The sequence below is a fragment of the Pundamilia nyererei genome, unplaced genomic scaffold (genome assembly GCF_000239375.1).
Source record: "Pundamilia nyererei isolate P.nyererei 1_Seehausen unplaced genomic scaffold, PunNye1.0 scaffold00170, whole genome shotgun sequence".
NCBI classification, from domain to species: Eukaryota; Metazoa; Chordata; class Actinopteri; order Cichliformes; family Cichlidae; genus Pundamilia; species Pundamilia nyererei.
The window spans coordinates 338,904-357,858 of record NW_005187571.1 but is presented as its reverse complement, the minus strand read 5'-3'; the positions used below and the strand labels follow the sequence as shown (position 1 = coordinate 357,858).

General features: G+C 41.5%; 1 protein-coding gene across 6 annotated transcripts in view; it reads right to left on the bottom strand.

The window, feature by feature from the left end:
• magi2b (membrane associated guanylate kinase, WW and PDZ domain containing 2b) overlaps positions 1-18,955 on the bottom strand; it is a 90,745-nt gene that overhangs the window by 18,045 nt on the left and 53,745 nt on the right. For 4 of the 6 annotated variants that reach the window (XM_005745935.1, XM_005745936.1, XM_005745938.1 and 1 more), the window contains exons 6-12: positions 18,735-18,814; positions 9,878-9,970; positions 9,215-9,272; positions 8,156-8,277; positions 7,360-7,542; positions 2,884-3,413; positions 1,965-2,133 (exon numbers count right to left, since the gene is read on the bottom strand). In XM_005745935.1, the coding sequence (XP_005745992.1) occupies positions 1,965-2,133; positions 2,884-3,413; positions 7,360-7,542; positions 8,156-8,277; positions 9,215-9,272; positions 9,878-9,970; positions 18,735-18,814 (1,235 nt within the window). The remainder of the gene's footprint in view (positions 1-1,964; positions 2,134-2,883; positions 3,414-7,359; positions 7,543-8,155; positions 8,278-9,214; positions 9,273-9,877; positions 9,971-18,734; positions 18,815-18,955) is intronic. The other 2 variants (XM_005745937.1, XM_013914093.1) reach the window with 1 other exon arrangement.

Below are 18,955 nucleotides of genomic sequence, written 5' to 3'. Positions count from 1 at the left end.
TAAAAACAGTAATCACAGTGGTGCAGTGGTTAGCTCTGCTGCCTCACACAACGATGGTTTTTGGTCAGTCTTGGCTCAGTCTTCCTGTTTTTATTACTACAGTCCAAAGACAAGCATGTGAGTCAAAACTACCCATGGACTTCTGTGTTTGCACCTTATGACGGACTGGCGACCTAACCCGGTTGTAATCCAGCTCTGGTTCGGGTTCAGATGGAACAGGTGCCAGCCGCTGGCAATCCTAAAATGAATGGGTGGTTAAGAAAATTGATGGATAGGTGGTTCCCAAAGTTTCCAAAAGCAGGATCAGAGGTAGAACATTTCCAGTGGCAAAATTCCCAGTTTAAGGGTGCTTTCACATCTGCAGTGTTTGTTCCGTTTAAACTGAACTCTCATTCATTTTTTCCCTTTGTTTGTTCAGGTGTGAACATAATAAACGGCCACACTGAGGCTCTTTGGAGGAGATGGTGAACTCCAGTGCAGTTTGTTTATGGTGCTAATGTGATCACAACCAACTACCTGGGGTACATTGCAAGTTTGAGCTAAAAAACTTTCTGTAGCCACTTATGCTTTGTATTTTCAATGCGGGAATGTTCAATAGATGTGCAAAGGTCTGTACGGGCAAGCAACTAGCTGGGAAATCAACATAAATTCTCCATGTTCTCCGATAGTCCAAAACAGAGCTCCTTCTTCCTATATTATTTATATATTTATTTTGTTGCTTCTGCTCCCAGACACATCTGGCCAATGAGCGGACTGAACATTCTCATGTGATTTGTAATGACGCATTTTGGCTCACTTTAAATTCATCTGGATTTTCTTCTGTGTGAAAAGAGACCAAATCACAGGGAAAATACTACCAGTTTACAAACTCATCAACTGATTCGGTCCAGAGTAAATTCAAGAGACAGACACTTTCTCTAGATTTTAGATTAGAGTTTTAAAAAAATCCTTTTGATAAATCTCATAGCAGTTGTGCAAGTCTCAGGCTGCTTGAGGAGCTCCCATGAAGAAGAAGAGGCTCGTCCACGCCCCTCTTTTCCACTCCCCATTCATTTACAGCTTCTAGTTCGGCGAGTATCTGTTAGCTAAATGCAGCAGGGTGGCCTCTTATGCATTTATATGGCACGACTGCATTTCATTAACTTTGTGTCTTCTCTCCCCTGCAATTCATGTTTTATTGTGTTCTCTCCGTGTGCTGCCTCTTTTTCCCTTAAATCCAAGCCGTTGTGGCAGATGGCTGCACCTCCCTGACCCTGGTGCTGGCCGAGGATTCCTTCTGTTAAAAGGGTTATCTTTATAAAATTTACTATTTTATACTCTAATATTATATTAAGTGACTTGTTAGTTCAGTAAGTTTATTTTTATTAAGACTGGGCAGAGAAATCTGCCCGGCATACATTACTCATTACAGCTTTCCTAGTATCCAAAATGGAGGAAAAAGGAAAAATAAAACAACAAGAACAAAAAAAGTGTAAAAGTTATTTACACCTGTACCCATGTAGCCAAATAGTTTTGTACATTATCTCTTTTGAAAGACATAACTGAATTTGACATATTCATTATTATGTCAGAGTTGTTCATTATTTCATCCCAACAACAAAAAGGTTTCTTTAATACCTTTTCCCAATATTTACCTGATAGTAGCTTGTCCTACATTACACTGACATTACAACTTCTTTCCTGAATTGAGAATAAAACCTTTGTGCAAAGTCTAAGAGTGACTTTAATTTTACTCTGAACAATATTCACATTATTTTCTAATAAAACATTTGAAATTACTATTGTTATTTGACACTATATGAATCAAACTGAGTTTAACTTTCACTTACTGTTCTGTTCTATTTGGGAAGATTTTAATTCGGTGCCATTTACAAGCTTTTTTTATTTAGATTTGTTTTTGCAGAAAGAGTGTGTTTGTAGTGAGAAACAGTCAAAAGAAACAAGGTAAATGTTGTCTCTCTCACCTGTTCCTCCTCTCTGTATGAGGAGTGTTGCTTCTGCTCCCACAGGACACTCTTTGAGCATCTCCACCACTCGTCCATGTCCAGCTGCAGCCACTGACTGCTGGTTTACCTCCAGGATCAGGTCTCCTTCTACCAGCCCCGATGCTCCCTGTGAGCCCGCGTCTAGCACCTGCACCACATCATCATCCACCGTTACTACACTTGGCTTCATGGTACCTTCCAATCTCAAACATAAAACTGCTTTTGTAAACCACAATCAATAAAAATGGGTTACAGTGGAAAGCTGCAATTGCCCACAGTGGGACCTAAATTCTAAAATCTTCACCGCACATGTTGTACTGTTTAAAGATTTATAGGAACAGCCATCTGAGCTACTTCGATTCAAGAAGACTAAGAAATTCTTAAAACAAAAGGGGAAAAGCACAGATGCTGTCATGTTGGTGGAGACAGATGTATATTGTGGTGCAGATGTTTTATTGTACACATACAACTGGGATGAGGATTAGCATCTGTCACATTCCCAATCAGCGACTCTAATTTATATCTGTTCCTTCTTTCCAGGTATTTAAGTATGCAGGGTGGGAATTTTCCCCCTTTTTGCTCCACACCTTCCGGAGACTTGATTCGTACCACATTAGTAGATAGCAAACCCAACACAGGGTGAGCTCACTTTGTTCTTCTTATCTCGATCTCTTTCTACCACGTTGTGTTGACCAAATTAAATTTTCTCTGACCTGCTGTCGTAACTCTACTTCAAGTTTAATTTGTAAGTCAGCTCGACTATTTTAGCCGACTGCGGAGAGTTTGCACTTGAAAGAACACATTTAATTCCTGAAAAGCTGAATAAAAATTACAATTAAAATATTAAACAGGTCTGAAGTCGTTCACTGATTGAGGAGGCGGCGTTGGGACACTTCACCTGTTTAACTCGCTGACCGGTAGGACTGTCGGCGATGGTGAACCCAAATCCTTCTGCTCCTTTCACCATGGTAACTGTTAGCAGCTCTGCCCCTTGTGCTGTTGCCCCGGCAACAGCCCCAGTCCCAGAAGAGGCCATTGACACGTTGTCATTGTGAGGTGTGAGCGCCGATGCCGAGCCGGGCGTGGTGGGCGGCAGGGATGAGCCGTCCAGATGTGTGTCTCCGGGATGGGAAGCTCCGGCCTGGGCCAGAGCCTGACCAGGAAGCTGGGAGCTCAGCGACAGGTACTCCAGGTACGGGTCATAGCTGCCGCGACCATTCACCACCAGCGGGCGGTGCTCCAGCCCAATGGGCGTCAGGGAAGCGCTGGCCGCACCGCTTGGGTCCTCGGGGTCGAAGGGCAGGGGATACCCTCGACAGAGCACGAGGGTCACGCTCTGACCGATCGGTACAGACTGGAAAAGTTTGACCACATCGGCGTGCGTCGTGCCAAGCACGCAAATGTCATTAATGTAGACGATGACATCACCTGAGGGAGGAGACAGGAGCAGCCTCAGTCACATGGCAGAATGTCACAGTAGATGCAGAGAAAACCAAAAGATCTGTTGTCAGCGGCTCATGTATGACATAGTGTGCAGTAAAAATAAAGGTCTCATCTCTCTGCGGCATCAGAACAAGTTCGCCTCTCAAAAGTGCCACACAAGTATCATGGTATCAGTCCACTGCCACAGCAGGCGACCAAAGTGTATGTGTGAGACAGAGAGATGAGACAGGGGTCAGAGTCTTGATGAGTATGATTTGTGCAAATTGACAGAAAATCTCAAAAATTCAAATGTGTAAATACCTACAGTCTCATGCACTGCGCATTATAACCCTCCGACTCCATCTCACAGTCGAAAACCCAAAATGCGTGAGTACCATTGTTTAAAAGATTGTGTGTGTATATGTGTGTGTTCAGTTTCCTTCAGCACACCCATCCTGGCTGGTGGTGTCTCCTCAGTATTAGAACTTTAGATTGCTCTGCCTGGTTGATTGATAACATTTTTTTTCTGCACACCAATAACAAAGAGGTGAAATAACTTCACAAATACGACACTAGATACTCCGTCATCTCTGCTGTAGTTTGAACGTGCGGAAAGTTATGGATTTCAGCTTTAAATCCACAGCCCCATGACAAATACAGCTGCCTCAAATCCTCTATTTCACACTTCTAGCGGCGCTCTCTGTCACACATGCAGACACGCACACATTCCCATGAGCATGTGCGCACACACAAACATACACCATACATGTCGCATGCACAATCGTACACAATCCCTAAGAGCAATGCTGCACAGCTCAAATAGGCCAGCTAATCTCAGCCAGGGAGTGTCTGCGTGCAACTGTGTGCGAGTGTGAATGTGAATGTGTGTGCGCTCTGGCAATGTCACAGAGTGTAGAGGAGCAAGTTGGAGAGAACAGAAATCAGAACAGAGAGAGAGAGAGGAGGGGGGGAGGCTGACAGACCAGGAGAGAGGGATGGAGAGAGGAAAAACCAGAGAGGTAGAAAGAGAACATGGATGAAAACACACTGAGGCTGAAAACAGAGGAGAAGTGTCAGATGACATGGTTAGATAAGGAAGCATAATAAAGGGTAAGCTGCAGAGACAAAGAGAGATGGAGATAAAACAGAAAGAGATAGAATCCAGATAAAAGAGAAACTGATAGGCAGAGGGAGAGACATAAAAGCACAGAGCAGGAGCTGAAAGCAGGAAGGAGGAATCCCAGCTCTGAAATGAGCTCTAAATGAGCAGTTTAGGCACCGGCCGTGCCAGGCATGAGGCCAGCTCGCAGGTTCGGAAGAGAGCACACATGAAGCTTGTCCTCCTCTGATCCTGTGACGGTGGCCTACTGTGATTTTTCTAACATTGGCTTTTTATCTTAAACCTAAAAACTGGCTTTTGCGTGTGAAGTTTAAAATAACCTATGGAATCTGCGTTTTCATCCTCAACAATATACTAGTAATGAACTGGATTTAGGACTTTATTCAAGGACACCAGGAATGAAAACACACACTGGCTGCTCCGAGGATCCAATCTGTACCTCTCCACACACAGCAATGCAGGTTCTTTCCAGCCACTAAGCGAGCCACGTGAGACAGCATTGCTGCTCGTTTGTGTTTACGAATCAAAGCACAAACACATGTCTGGGGGTGTCTGACACTGGTACACCTGTGTACAAATTATTTTACCTGGACTGTTTGTGTTCCTGCTGTTTGGCTATCAAGGCAGATTGAATCTCCTAATGAAGTAGGTGGTGTGTGGGCTGATGTCAGTTATGGCCAATCAAACCTTTTTTCTCTCCATCTTATTAAAAGGAAGATGTTACAGTGCACTGACAGAGGACAGGGTGTACTGGGAGGAAACTGGAGTCCTTGTCTGGGACGTACAGTGCCACAGGCATAAATATAGGGCATCCCAAATATGCCAACAAGGACAAATGATGCCCATGAATTCTTATTTGTGTGGATGTGGAAACAATAGCAATAGATTTTAAATTTCCAGGAATCTTGGGGTACACAGGCAATTTTTTTCTATATATTGATACCATTTATTATACATCACAGGGGACTTATAATAAATGATAACTGGACTTGAATTGGATTTGAGAGAAACTGAAGAAGACTTTAATAAAGAAAAACACAGGAATCACGGGAAGAAAACGACATTGACCTTAATAACACATGCTCGTATAAAAAACCGAGACAGAGAGCTGTATATTTTGCCACAGAGGACCAACTGTGCCTCCTATTGGTATTTTGTATATGACTGTAAAAGTCCTTTTAGATGTGGGTATGTTACAGGTATGGTTGATGGAAAGAAAATAGCCTGCGCTACTTGGAATCAACTCGCAACTAAACACATTTATATTATTGTGCTCTTACGACCACTCCGCCATACATTCATATTCATATAGTGCTTTATTCTATGCACTGTACGCGGATCATGAGGAACAAACCATTACCATTAGTTTTGAAAATGTCCAGAACTGAAGTCATTGTGGAGAAAAATCCACAAATATTTAGAATCAGTATTTAGGACCACAACTCCATTTGATGCCAAGACAGTGTAGCTATTTCATGAAGCTACTACTTATCTGGGTTCATGTCATTCCCCTAACCCGAGCCTGGCCCCAGGATAGGTAAACCGGACCCTTTTTTTGTCATCATGGGGGTTTTCAGAATCAATCTTTCTCTGTTCTCTCATCCAGGACCAATTTGCCCTGGGAGACCCTACAGCATAGCTCCTGGGATCACTGGAATGCGCAAACCGCTCCACTGTGATAAGGTTTCGATTCACACGGGAACACTCAAACTAAAGAAGACAAATACTTAATGAGAGTACTACTCGCTGAAGCCGCCACAGCCTGATGCACCACAAATTGAAAATTGGTTAAAAATCCTTTATGACACCTACATAATGGAACGACTGTCCTTTTCTTTAAAACTACAGCAAGATAAGTTTAAGGACTTGTGGCCAAAATGGATTGCATTTATCACCCACTTAGACCAGGCTTAACCTAACTGGAGGGGGCACTTATATTTTTGTTGAGATGGAAACAGTAACACTTAAAACTTGTGTGTGTATCGCAACAGGAATAGAGAACGAGGAGAAAAAGTGCAACCACCTTGTAACATATTGTAAAGTTATACAGAAAAATTGAGAAATTAACACAATGTAGAGGTTTAAAGTTCATGCTATGGTACCATTTTCTTAATCTATAGTTTAATGACTGTAGAATTTAAGCTGCACGCTGACATATATTTTATTCAGTATTGTATCTTCTACATGAAAAAAGAAAATAAATCTATAAATCTGACGAAGCTGAGGCTGCACACACGCACAACCTTAATATCTTTTTATCTTTTAATATTTCTTAAGGAACAATGATCTCTCTACCGCACTTTAGAAGGTACACGGTGTTGAAATACTTGTTACAGAAAACTACTGACTTTGACTTTTGAAGAGAGTTTTGAAAAGACTTGAATACTTAAGAACGTAAAGTAATTCACCCAATCGTCCAAGATCTCTGTGCGCACTGCTATCGGGATCTAAATGGTTGCTCTTTATGCTACGAAATCTCTGGATTTGTTCTGACTTTTGTTGCTAAAAGTTACACAGTAACTCAAAAAAGCACTGAATACTAACACTGCTGTTTTCTGTGGATTTTTTTAGGAACCAGACATGTTGACAGAACCTGCCAACAGACAGGTAAAAATTCAAACTCCTGCCAGCACAAAGCTCTCTGTATTTGATCTGCCATGAGAAAAAAAAATAAAGGTCCATAACACTGAGGTGTCACAGTAATGAGGGAGTGCTTAAACATTTCTACAAACATTACACTATCAGCAGTGACAGCGGTGACAGCTTGCAGTTTGTTTAAACCTCAATTTATTTTGAAACCAGTTGTCAAAATTGCACGCTACATATAATTACCTGTGTCCATTTTTCCATCCTGAGCAGCAGGTCCATCTGGTATTACGCTCTTCACTTGCAGGAACTCGTCGGGCTCGTCGCCTCCTATAATTGTAAAGCCAAATCCCATGTTGCTCTTCTGCAGGGCTGTCGATAGGAAGGTGCCCTTCAGCTGGGTTGGGTCCCTCGTAAACAATGGCTTCTCTGCGTTTGGATAAAATTGTGAGGGACAAATTTACACCATATTTTCATTTCTAGAACTGTTGAACATTGTGTTATTAAGTCATTTTTTTGCTTTTACATGATTTATTCAGCACTGGATGCATCTATTGTAATTTTTTTCTTAATGCCAAAACTTGAGGATACAATATCCTGATAATCTCGCTGGAGAAAAGCAGTTTTTACTCAGATGAAGGAGTAATAATGTCCTGCTGTAGTATGTCATCATACGCATGCCTGGACCACTAGGGGCCTTAGGGCTGGCATGTTCTCTGTCCCCCGCACTGCCTGTGATTTCCATTCGACCCTGTACACTGTGACACTGTTAATCTGCCCCATCAAACACTCGTGAAACAGCCCACTCTATGACATAAGCCGTGAAAAGAGGAATAAAATGCAAAGTATTCAATCCAGAATTTCAGCACTGGAGGGAAAATGTGTAATTATTTCAAAAATGCATTAGCGTGAGATGGCCTCAAGACCAAGGCTATGTGCTACACACATTCTTTCTGCAGTCATGGCATTTTCATATTTGTGCAACTGCATGAGCCTGTCAGCATGTTTTCATGTAAGTACTGGACACGGTGTGGAATTGTACCTCTGTAAATTGTAGGCAGCGGTAGAGCAGAGAGTCCCTGGCTCTGCATCTGCCTCTGCTGCTCCAGGCGTCTCTTGGCTTCCAGGACCGGGTTCTCAAACTGAGTCCTTCTATTGATGTGACTGTAAATACAGTGCATTGTCACAAATTATGAACAAGGACAGATTAAAGCCTCTCTGAAAGCCAACAGAAATACCACAGTGCAATGCTTTATTAGAAATGTGTTCACAGCAATCATGCTTTTATTTTATATTTTTGTGAACCTTGAATTCAGAGGTATTCAAGTGCCAAAAGTGAGTGCTCATTCATAAAAAAAAATAGCAGCTTTCCACGTTTTAAATCACCAACATTTAAAAATCTGCTGAGTTAAATAACTCCTTTTTGAAGGAAAGGGTTGTTAGTCTTGCTGAGAGCCCAGCTCTTAGTCAAATTTTCAGCTGCTGTTGCTAGTAAATATTAGCACTCTCCTCAAGTAAAAACAGCAGAAGGATGGAGATAAATTGCCAGAAAATATCTGTGGAACATGTTTCTGCTGGATGTAAAACTAATGTCTGGCAGGTGTTTGCAACCACGATCACTGTAACAGCTTAACAACACAAAGCTAGTTTATCTAGTCTGTAATTCTGATACAAATCTGTAATTTGTATCAGAACTGCAACTCCATCTACAGTTTGTTAAAATTTAATAATGCATTAAATTTCATGACTATGGTTATGACTTGGGTGTAAAATATAATTCCTTTAGTAATTCTTAGGCGCAATTAAATTATATAAATAAGCACATTTTGTAAATTAATGACAAAACAGAAACAGCAGCCTCTTAAAACTGTATCTGAATAAAAAGAGCAACAAAAAAAGTGTGTTTGTCATATAACCTGCAGGACAGCCCTCATAAGCAAGCGCTTTACTTTAAAGCTTTAATGAAATAGCTGTAATATATGAAAAAGAAATGGGAATTGAGTCATTTATAATTCATAACGAGGCGTTGTAGCGCATGGAAATGCATTTCCTGTTTTACTCCAGAGTGGCTGGTTTATCCAAAGACAACGGGGAAACTTACTCTACGTAGTAGCTGCCGTAGATGGGGTCATCTATCTTCTCCCAGCCGTAGGGCAGCTCTGAGGGAAAGAAAAACCAGATAAGGGAAATGAAGTCAGTCAATGCTGAGAGCTGAGGGAAGGAAGGTAGACTCTAAATTGAACCACTGAGGGGAGACGGCATGAATCTCCGAGCTCACAGCTAGACGCTCCCAAGCGCTCCTTTAATAGACAGACAGCACTTCGATCTGCAGTGGTGGCTTCTTCATGGAGACGCGAATCACAACAAAGACGTCAGCCCAAAACAGGGTGGGAGGAAAAGAACATTTAAATCATCTGACACCTCGGCCTGCCTTCTTTCTCTTTTCTTTCTCCGCCTGTTATCGTGAGCACAAATCCTTCAAGGCCAAATATCAACAACATACTACTTCATGTTTGTCTCCGTCACCCACCCACTTGTTTTCGCCTTGGACAGCTTCCGTGGCTGTTGTGTTAATTGTCTCCTCCTCTCCCTCCTCTGGTTCTGTTCCCTTCTCACTTCATCCATCCCTTCGCTGATTTATCTCTCCTCTCTCTATTATAAAGGAACTGGGTCAAGGGGCTGCACAAACTCCTGTACTCAATGCCGGGTTTCTTCTAATTTACTTCTAACTTTCCACTGTGGTGCACAATCATGCCAAACACACCTTGTACAACATGTTGTTGTGAGCTCCCTCTGCCGGTTTTTGCAAAATTCAAGATGTTTTGGTTTTCTGGTTTAGCACTCAGCTTGCAGGAAGCTATAAGAAACACAAGGGTGGGTTTAAATTGCACTATAAGATTGAGCTAACATAGAAAAACACACACACCTACTCAGCAACAGTCCATCTGTTTCCCTCCCACTCAGACATATACCGGATATATAGCATGTCTCATTAGCATTAGTGCTCTTGAAGTGTTCATCCTATTTCTCGTATTATTTATCTTCGGGTCTTAAATAGTCTCATTCGTGTAATTTATAGCTGAAACCTGTGAAAAACTAAGTACACCCCATGATTCAGTAGCTTATACAACCAGCTTTGGCAGCAATAACTCTAAGTAATCGTTTTCTGGACGACTTCATCAGTCTCTCACATCATTGTGGAGGAATTTTGGCTCACTCTTCTTTACAACATCAGTTCATTGAGGTTTGCAGGCATTCGCTTAAGGTCCCACCACAGCAATTCACTCAGGTTGAGTCTGGACTTTTGACTGAACCATTGCAACACCTTGATTCTTTCCTTTTTCAGTCACTGTTGTAGACTTGCTGCTGTGCTTGTGAGCAGTGTTCTGTTGCACAACTGATTTTGAGCCAAGCTTAAGCTTTTTTCCAGATGGTCCCACATTTGACTCTATAATACTTTGACATGCGATGAGAATGGTGGACTTAATGACTCAAAGTGCAGCTGCCGTGTAACAAGCCCAAGTTATCAGCACCGTGCTGACGACTGTTCCAGAAGTCTTTTGGGTTTGTATTTTGGCTACATTTTAAATACTTGTTCACTCTTTTTCTAATTCTGCTGTCATGAAGTTTAACATCTAACATGCTAACTGAGGCCTGCAGAGTCTGAGATTCAGCTCTTGGGTATTTTGAGTTTCCCCTGATCACTACACGGTCTGACCTTGGGATAAATTTATTGGGACGTCCACACCTGAATGCTCCAAACCAGCAAACTGCCGAAACTTACTGATGATCAGTTAACCAAGTGCATTTGATTAGCAGTGCTTGGTTGGTGCTTACCTGCGTAATTTCTAGCAGCAAGGTTGTACTTAGTTTTTCAGAGGACTGCATGGAGTCTAGTGAAAAAATGCATTTTTCACACGACTGTAGACGGTCACTTTCCACCACTAATAAAGCAAAGGTGATGAACAAAGAACGAAACTACTGTCACGCAGATTACAGATGAGGCTAGAAGAGAAGCACCGAGGGAGGCGAATAAAAACATGGGCCTAGTGTGTGTGTGGTCAGAGGGCCCGATGGCGCCAGTGTCCGGCAGCCTCGCCTCTGTCAGTGCGCCCCAGGGCGGCTGTGGCTACAATGTAGCTTCCATCACCAGTGTGTGAATGTGTGTGTGAATGGGTGGATGACTGGATATGTAAAGCGCTTTGGGGTCCTTAGGGACTAGTGAAGCGCTATATAAATACAGGCCATTTACCATTTAACGCTGTTGCATTTGTAACGGAAAGGTGTGTGGCTGTGGTGTGTGTGTGGGTTAGCGGTTTTGCTTTATACCTCACTCGTTTGCACAATAGTTTCAAGACTTGGTCTTTAAATTTAGGACTGACCAAAATGTATTTCTAGCACTGACTATTAAAATCTGTAAAGCACAAAAAGTTTAAAACGAGTTCCTGGGCTGATAATAATTTTATTTGTTTGGTGATCAGGTTCTTTGGTCAACTTTAAAAGTCCCCCTGTAAAAATATAATTGTTATAATTGTATTTACATAAAATATCTTAGTTCAAAACATCAAAATTTTCTCATGATTTTACAGATTATTTATCCTGTAAAGAAGTTTGTAATGTAGTAAAACGTCTGTGAAGCACAAGAGTTTCCACACTCAATAGTTTTTATAACAAAAACCAATCAGTCGATGTGTGTACATGCTGCTTTATAGATTAATTAATAATGTGAGGTCATTTATTGATTCTGCCTCTAAGCAGAAGAACGTTTCATTAAATTTGGAGGAAATTTGTGGAAATTGTTGTGAAAACACTGAACATAAAACAACATATTTAGATTTCTCAAAGCAACATAAGAGCACATAACTCAAGTATTAAAAGAGACATTTTTTAAACAGTACAAATCCGAAACACAGCCTGACCCACTTAAAGAGTCACACACCCACCCACACCCACCATCAGTCCTATTATTTTTACAATTATTTGGTCCGTGTGATACTGATTCAGCGACATCATCCCGCCGCGTTGTAATAAATTTATGAACAGATCTGTGATGTAGATATAAATGATCCATGTGTGAATGTGTCAGTCTGTGTGTGTGTGTCCTGCTGCTGAGCATGCTGACTGTGCAGCCCAAGGTGAAAGGGCTGCACGCCTCAATTATCGTTCCTCTGCTTTACTGTTTGCTCAAGCCGCCCGTGCCGCACCGCCATTACCTTAAATGACCCTTCTAAACCTCGAGGTGAAAAAGCCTGATGGATTCATACTTCAAACCACCTTAAATTCCTTACCACCCTGTCCACGAGCCACCTTAAATGTCAGCCTAAGTCATCCACTAGTCGCTTTCCCTCCCCCTGAACTGAAAGGGAGACAGTTTCCATGGAAACCACCAGTGGAAGTCTTTCTTTTTTTCCCCCCCTCGCCCGAGCTGAGGGCTCTGTCTTGTCTCTATTTCCTGCCGCGGCAATACAGAGAGCGAGGGGTGTGTGTGTGTGTGTGTTTATGTGTGTTTTTAAGCATTCAATCGAGTCAGTATTTGCGGTGTGCGCGCGTGTATGTGGGGGAAGTGCGTGTGTGTATTAAAAATGGCTGAAATGTGTCATCATCTCTGACATTAAATCAAATTCCTCGTGTGTCTGAATATAGCGTGAGCATTGAGGGGGCTCACTTGTGTTTGCTCATTAGTGTGTATGTGTATTGCTGTCTCTCTTGACATAAAGTCTAATTGTGATTCCTCTGCATTAGATGACTCATCTTCCCTCTCACAAAACGTCTCTCTGACCAACAGGAAGCCACGAGCAGATACAATGAACTCATCTGACTCATCTGACAGCAAAGAAGCCAACAATGACTTCAAGAATAAACTCAAAGAAATACAAATTCCACAAGATTTCCATGTAGGGCTGCAAAAAAGGATTTTCAACATCATTCTAACTAGAAATTATATTTGTAATGACAGATAAATCATTCGATTTGCAGCATCAGCAAAATAGTAAAACCTGGCATATTAAAACGAATTATCTGACCAACAGCAGAAACTAAAAAACTGGAAAAATCTCCCAGATGAAGACTCCCTCTTAAAAAACTAAGTAGAACTGTGAGAATTTTTCCTCAGGTGCATTTTTTAAACCATTTTGCAGTCTAGCTCTAGACAGCATAGACAGAAAATACAAAAGAGCTGTCAAGACAGAAACGTATAAAACAGTGATTGCAGAAAAATGAGAGTGAAAAGATGAGAAAACTCGAGACAGAGAAATGGTCGTGGTCCAGACATGACTCAGTGTAATAACAGTGATGAAACTCTGAGGTAACATTTTTAGCGTCGCTCTCTGAGAGTGTGCTCCAGCGCTCTTTGTATGCAAGCCTGAACCCATTTCCATCTATCGCAGCTAGCTGCAAACACGGTTTTGACACTGTGACGTTGGCCTTAGTGAAAAATCCCGCCTCTGAATGACAATAAACAGTATGTTTTTGTCGACAGCGCTGGGATTACTTGGAAGATGACGCAGGGATTGATTGCGTATGTAAGGCAGAATTCAAAACAACTCTTGGAGGGACTTGAAGCTTGTCCTGTTTTTTCCTGCTCTGAGCGAGAGAAGGGATATGTGCTTGAGTTATGGAACAAAAGACTAATTGACAAAAAGAACCAGATCTGAGGTGACAAGCCTTTGAACTCTGGGATTGAGTCTCAGCAAATACATACATTACAATGCACACAATGGTTGTAAATTTGTGCAAACACATAAAGCACAAACAGCCATCTTCTCAAACTCAGCCAAAAGATGCAGCATGTGAGCAAAAGAACGCAGAGGCTAAGTGAAGGGAAAGGGAATAGCGAATGAGGATATGAAATGCTCAAGGAAAGTGGAGCAAAAAGACCAGACGTGGAAGCAACGGAAAGGGAATAACAAGAGGGAAGAAGGAAGAAAAAAAAAGCACTGATGAAAGTGTGTCTGAATATTTTTCTGTTTCCTGCCTGAGGCTATGAGACTCTGGGAAATCCTTCAGGCAGAGGGGCAGTTAAAAACAGCACCACCTCTTCTTGATGTTCCCATCCCACATTTATTGTTTTATTCACGCCCCTTGCATAATTTGATATCCTTGCTTTCATGCATATTTCATCATCTGAAAATTACATGTCCATTAAAGTGGGCAAAAATGGAAAAATGCTTTTAAATTATCACGTTTTACAGCGGGAGCACCAAGGTATTGCACAAACATCAAAAATTTGGCAGAACATTATATCACCAAGAGCTACAGGAGACCATTACAAAAAAAAAAAAAAAGAACAGTGCGAGTAATGTAAGGATGGGGATGCTGGATTAAACTACTACATATCCTTCTGTCATCCCATGTGCTTGCTTAGCTGTTTATACCAAAAAAGAAAATTTCCTGGCATCTAAACCTGTTTTCTGGAAGACATTAATTCATAGGTGCTGTGAGAGGACGTGATGTGTCATCCAGGGCCTTCACAGACGCTCTGCTAACAGTCTTTGATCCAAATTCCTCTGCCAGTAGTGATTACTTAAGCATTAAATTCCTTTAACAACTGCTTCCTCCGAAGACGGAAACAGGCACAGCAAAAGATTAAAAAAAGAAAAAAGATAACTCAACTTCACACAGTGAAGGCAAAAAGAAAGAAACTGAAAAGTAAAATAAAGTGTCAAAAACTGCAGTTTCTTAAATGGCCACTAGAGGGTGACTCTACTAGCGCGTCAATCCTCTCGAAAAATAGTAGTGTGCAAAAGTCTTGAGCCAAAATGGGTGTCTTCAATTAAGTTCTGCTGGTTTCTTGAAGGGCAGTCTTTGGATGTTGGCTGCTTTTTGTTTCATTTTGTGTCCAGAAAAGCCCACTCTGTCAGTGTGGGGTTTATCCATGTATGTTTGGGATCATTGTCATGCTAAAAACGATGCTATAGCCAATCAAATGGCTTCCAGATAGTGTTGCATTGCCTCCACCATGTTTTACACTCACTGGTGTACCTGAAAGTCCAGGTGCAGGTCAGATCTGTGTCAGGTCTTCACACAATATTTTTTCCTATTTTTTAAGAACATGACTTTCAGATACTGTTCTTCTGCTCTTTTTTAATATCCCTGGCACTTCTTTTGTCCTCCACTTGTCCAGTTTCCTAATTTTTTTAAAGACACACTGCACACCATCCTGAGATATACCAAGTTTTCAGCTAACAGGTTTTTGGGGGGGAATAAAAAAACCCAAACAATTTTATGCCTGTCAAACAAACTGTGGTATGTTTGGCATTTTTTAAGCTGTCTGTTAAGTTAAAGTGCCTTTTTTATGCTTGAATGACTCAAAGGTCAGTGCTAAGTGGCTTAACAATCAAAAAACATTTCTCTGAAAATGGTAAGGTGCAAGGACTGGACTGAAAATGAGTGAAAAAGCAACCAATGTCCAAAGAACTACTTGCAAGACCTGCAAGTCTGGAGAACTATTGTTCATGACTTTAAAAAAACTAAAAGAAAGTCTTCTTCCTTTAGGGGCAGGCTCGAGAGTTTTGCACAGAAATGTATGTAAATGTTTTTTAAAAAAGACAAAAAAAAGATGGCGACACCGAAATGTTAGACTTGAAGGTTCATTGGAGTTTCTCCCAAACCACTGGGAGGCGCCACTTTGCCTACGTCCACTTTTACATACAGAGCATGAAACTAATTTTCAGTGAGAGATTACACGGAGCTCCATAAGCTATTGTAGCTGCTGCTAAGCACAACGGGACCTGATGCCTTTCTAAAAGATAAAGTCGTAATCGGATCTGACAGAAACTTTACAGGCATCCTCCACAGCAAAGCTAAAGTACTGTCAGCCATGTTCGTGAAAAGAGTCTGAACCAACAACTTATTGTGTGTGTGTGTGGGAGAGAGTAAGAGCCAGTTTGTGCAGAGCTGAGCGCCGTTATTAGAATTCCTGTCACAGTCTGGGCCTTTACTGGGAAGAGGAAGAGCGATAGCGAGGCAGAGAGTGAGGGAAAGACAGGAGAAACTGAAGAGAGAGACTGAAAGGGGAGAGAGGGGGAGATGTGAGGTGAGGGAGAGGACTGAAGGGATGAAGAACAGAGGAGAGGTAGAAGGTATCGATTTAGAGCTTGTTCTGGCGGATCACATCACAAACTAATTCAGTGGCCGGCTGTGACAGCAGCAGGGACGTTAGATCACCTTATCGTCATACATCTCATCACGCTGTATCACCACTGCGCTTCAATGTGTAGCAGAATAACGGATGCAAATCTTTCCTAAAAATTTCTGTGTTGTCAGAGTCGATTTTTGCTTTGCTTCATTAAAACTGCTTCTAAACAAACCCCAAAGATAATGATGCTGACACGTATAAAGAAAAGGCAGCAAATCAATAAATTACCTAATCTGACCAGCTAATAAACTGTACCTTATTCTTCTCTCGTCCACACATCCACACACACCATTCTCGTGCTCTAAACACGAGGGCCACAAAATCGTAAACAGGTTAGAGAGGACTAATAACACACCGTTTTTGAGACCTTTCTTTCTTCCTTCCTGGACAGACGTTGCTGCTTTGACCTCGAAACATTTATTCAAGACAGAGAGTGACAGGTCAGGTCAATGCTCCCCGACAGTGAACATATCACGAGAGTCAAACACACCAAAAGGTTTCGGAGCTGCTACACTGGACCAGCCAAAACGTATTCATCCTCAGTGGCAAATAATCCCAAAGAAATACACTTTTTGCTCCTGTTTGAGTAATGTTTGCTAAAAACTGCACTGCCCAGCTTTTTTAAGATAACAAATTGGCCCTTTCGCCAACAATAAATCTCCATAGGTAATTTGTTTGTAAAAGATTTATGTCTTTACTAGAGCAGCTGAACTCTCCAGACTTTAAAACACAATAAACTGTGTTTTATACTGGAGTGATACATTCTGAAGCACACAGTTATGGTTACAGGCCAGTCATTTTTATTCGAGGTCTTAATTTAATTTAATTTTTTTTAAATTATTGAGTTGTTTTGTTCAGTTAATGATGACAGAAAATAATAACTGAAGCATTTCATTCCCTTTGGCACCTTTGGCTCATTCTCAGGCCGTCTGAATACAACCTGCCCTGCTCCATGTGTGAAGTTCATTTTTCCCATCTGTCCCTGCTTTAGTCCTCACACAATGTAAAGGCATCGTGGACCTGGATCTTCAGTGTGGTCTCATGATTTACTCTTTTGGAATGTGTGGATTGTGATTCTGGTTCTCTATTTGTTTCTGGTCTTTAGCTTATTGTGTTCTTTCTTATGATCCCAGTTCTCTTCTGTGTCCAGTTTCTCATAGTCTTGCCCTCTGTTTGTAGTCTGTGTTCTAGTTTATCTTTAATGGTCCCATCCTGTTTTCCCAGTAATATCCTCGTGTCTGCGTGGTTTGTGTGTCTTAGTCCTGGTCTCAGTGTTACTTCCCATTTTATTTTGAAAGTCACACGTCTCGTGTCCGTGTGCCACTCCATCATCATTTTGTTAACTCGGTCTATTGACAGCAAACAGCAATAAAGTTGTGTTTAAATTCAGCTCCTAATCCTGCCTGCCACATGACAAAAGGCCTGTTTTTCCTTGAAGTGCATTTGCTCTTCAGCTTCAAGATTCAATCAAATCCTTGTGAGAGGAATTTTTTTTTCATGCAAATATAATAAATCAGCCCCTACAGGTTGCTGGAAAATCTTAAATCTGAAACCCGTCAGCAGCTTAATACTCAGTTCTGACTTGAAAACCACAAACTTTTGACTTTGTTGAACAAATTAGTGGATCTAACTCTATTCAACTAGGGTGGCCTAAATACCTTTGGCTAAGCACTGTGTACCAGTGCAGTCCTAACTATAATTATAACGTTTACATCCTTTTGAGGCAAGCGGTGCTTTCCTTTCACACAGTGATCCCACAGATGTGCTGCTAGCCACAGACGCAGACACACATATACACCTATCACTATATACCACACAGAACATGTAACACATCCTGGTCTGATCATTTCTACCTTAGTAGCCAAACTTTTTTTTCTCACTTTTACAAATAATATATTTCTCCTATTACCGTTTATAAAGAGTTTTCTCATATTCACATTCTTTACCTTTTCACGCTGAAAAAGTCTGAAGAGATCTCCGTTTTCTAAATTAGAATTTGAACTAGCTTTAAACATTTTCCCCTCGCTGAGTGCACATACAGTTTTGCTCTAAAGTTCATTATTTTCTCAACATTTGCCCGATAGGCAATAAAAGGACATTTAATGAAAGAACTACCTTCCTCTCTGCACATCTTGCAAGACAATCATATGCTTAATGATCCATTCTCAGCAACAAATCTAAACCGGGAGAGTTTATTAGCCCAGTTTAGTCTGTCTGGGTTTCAACCTTCCTGTACGAGTACACCCCCACAAAACCTGTGGAGAAAGCTGGGAGCAGTGCACACTAACAAACATCTCAATTTGAGTGTTTTTGTGTTCTTTTTACTCAAGAGGAGCAAACAGGCTGCAACTGTGAGTCTGGAGCAGACAACAGTGGTACACAAACAGCAGAGACAACACACTTCCACAAACACCAAGCGATGAACTTCAGATAAACTAAAGCTTAAGAGAGAAAAAAATAACTAAATCAGGTTGTTCGCACTCACCGTCTTCCCTGCATTCTTCTGGTGGCTTTGCTTTCTTTGCGAGCCGAGGATCGAGCCATGATGTCGTTTTGGTGTTGTGACTGGAGAAGAAGAAAGAGGCAGATGTAGACGATGGCAATGGAAGGAGGAACGGTGCAAACCGAGGTCAGCGAGACACAGACAGAGGAGATAAGAGAAAGAGCGGAGTGCAGAGTAACAGTAATGACCTGTGTTTGTACGTG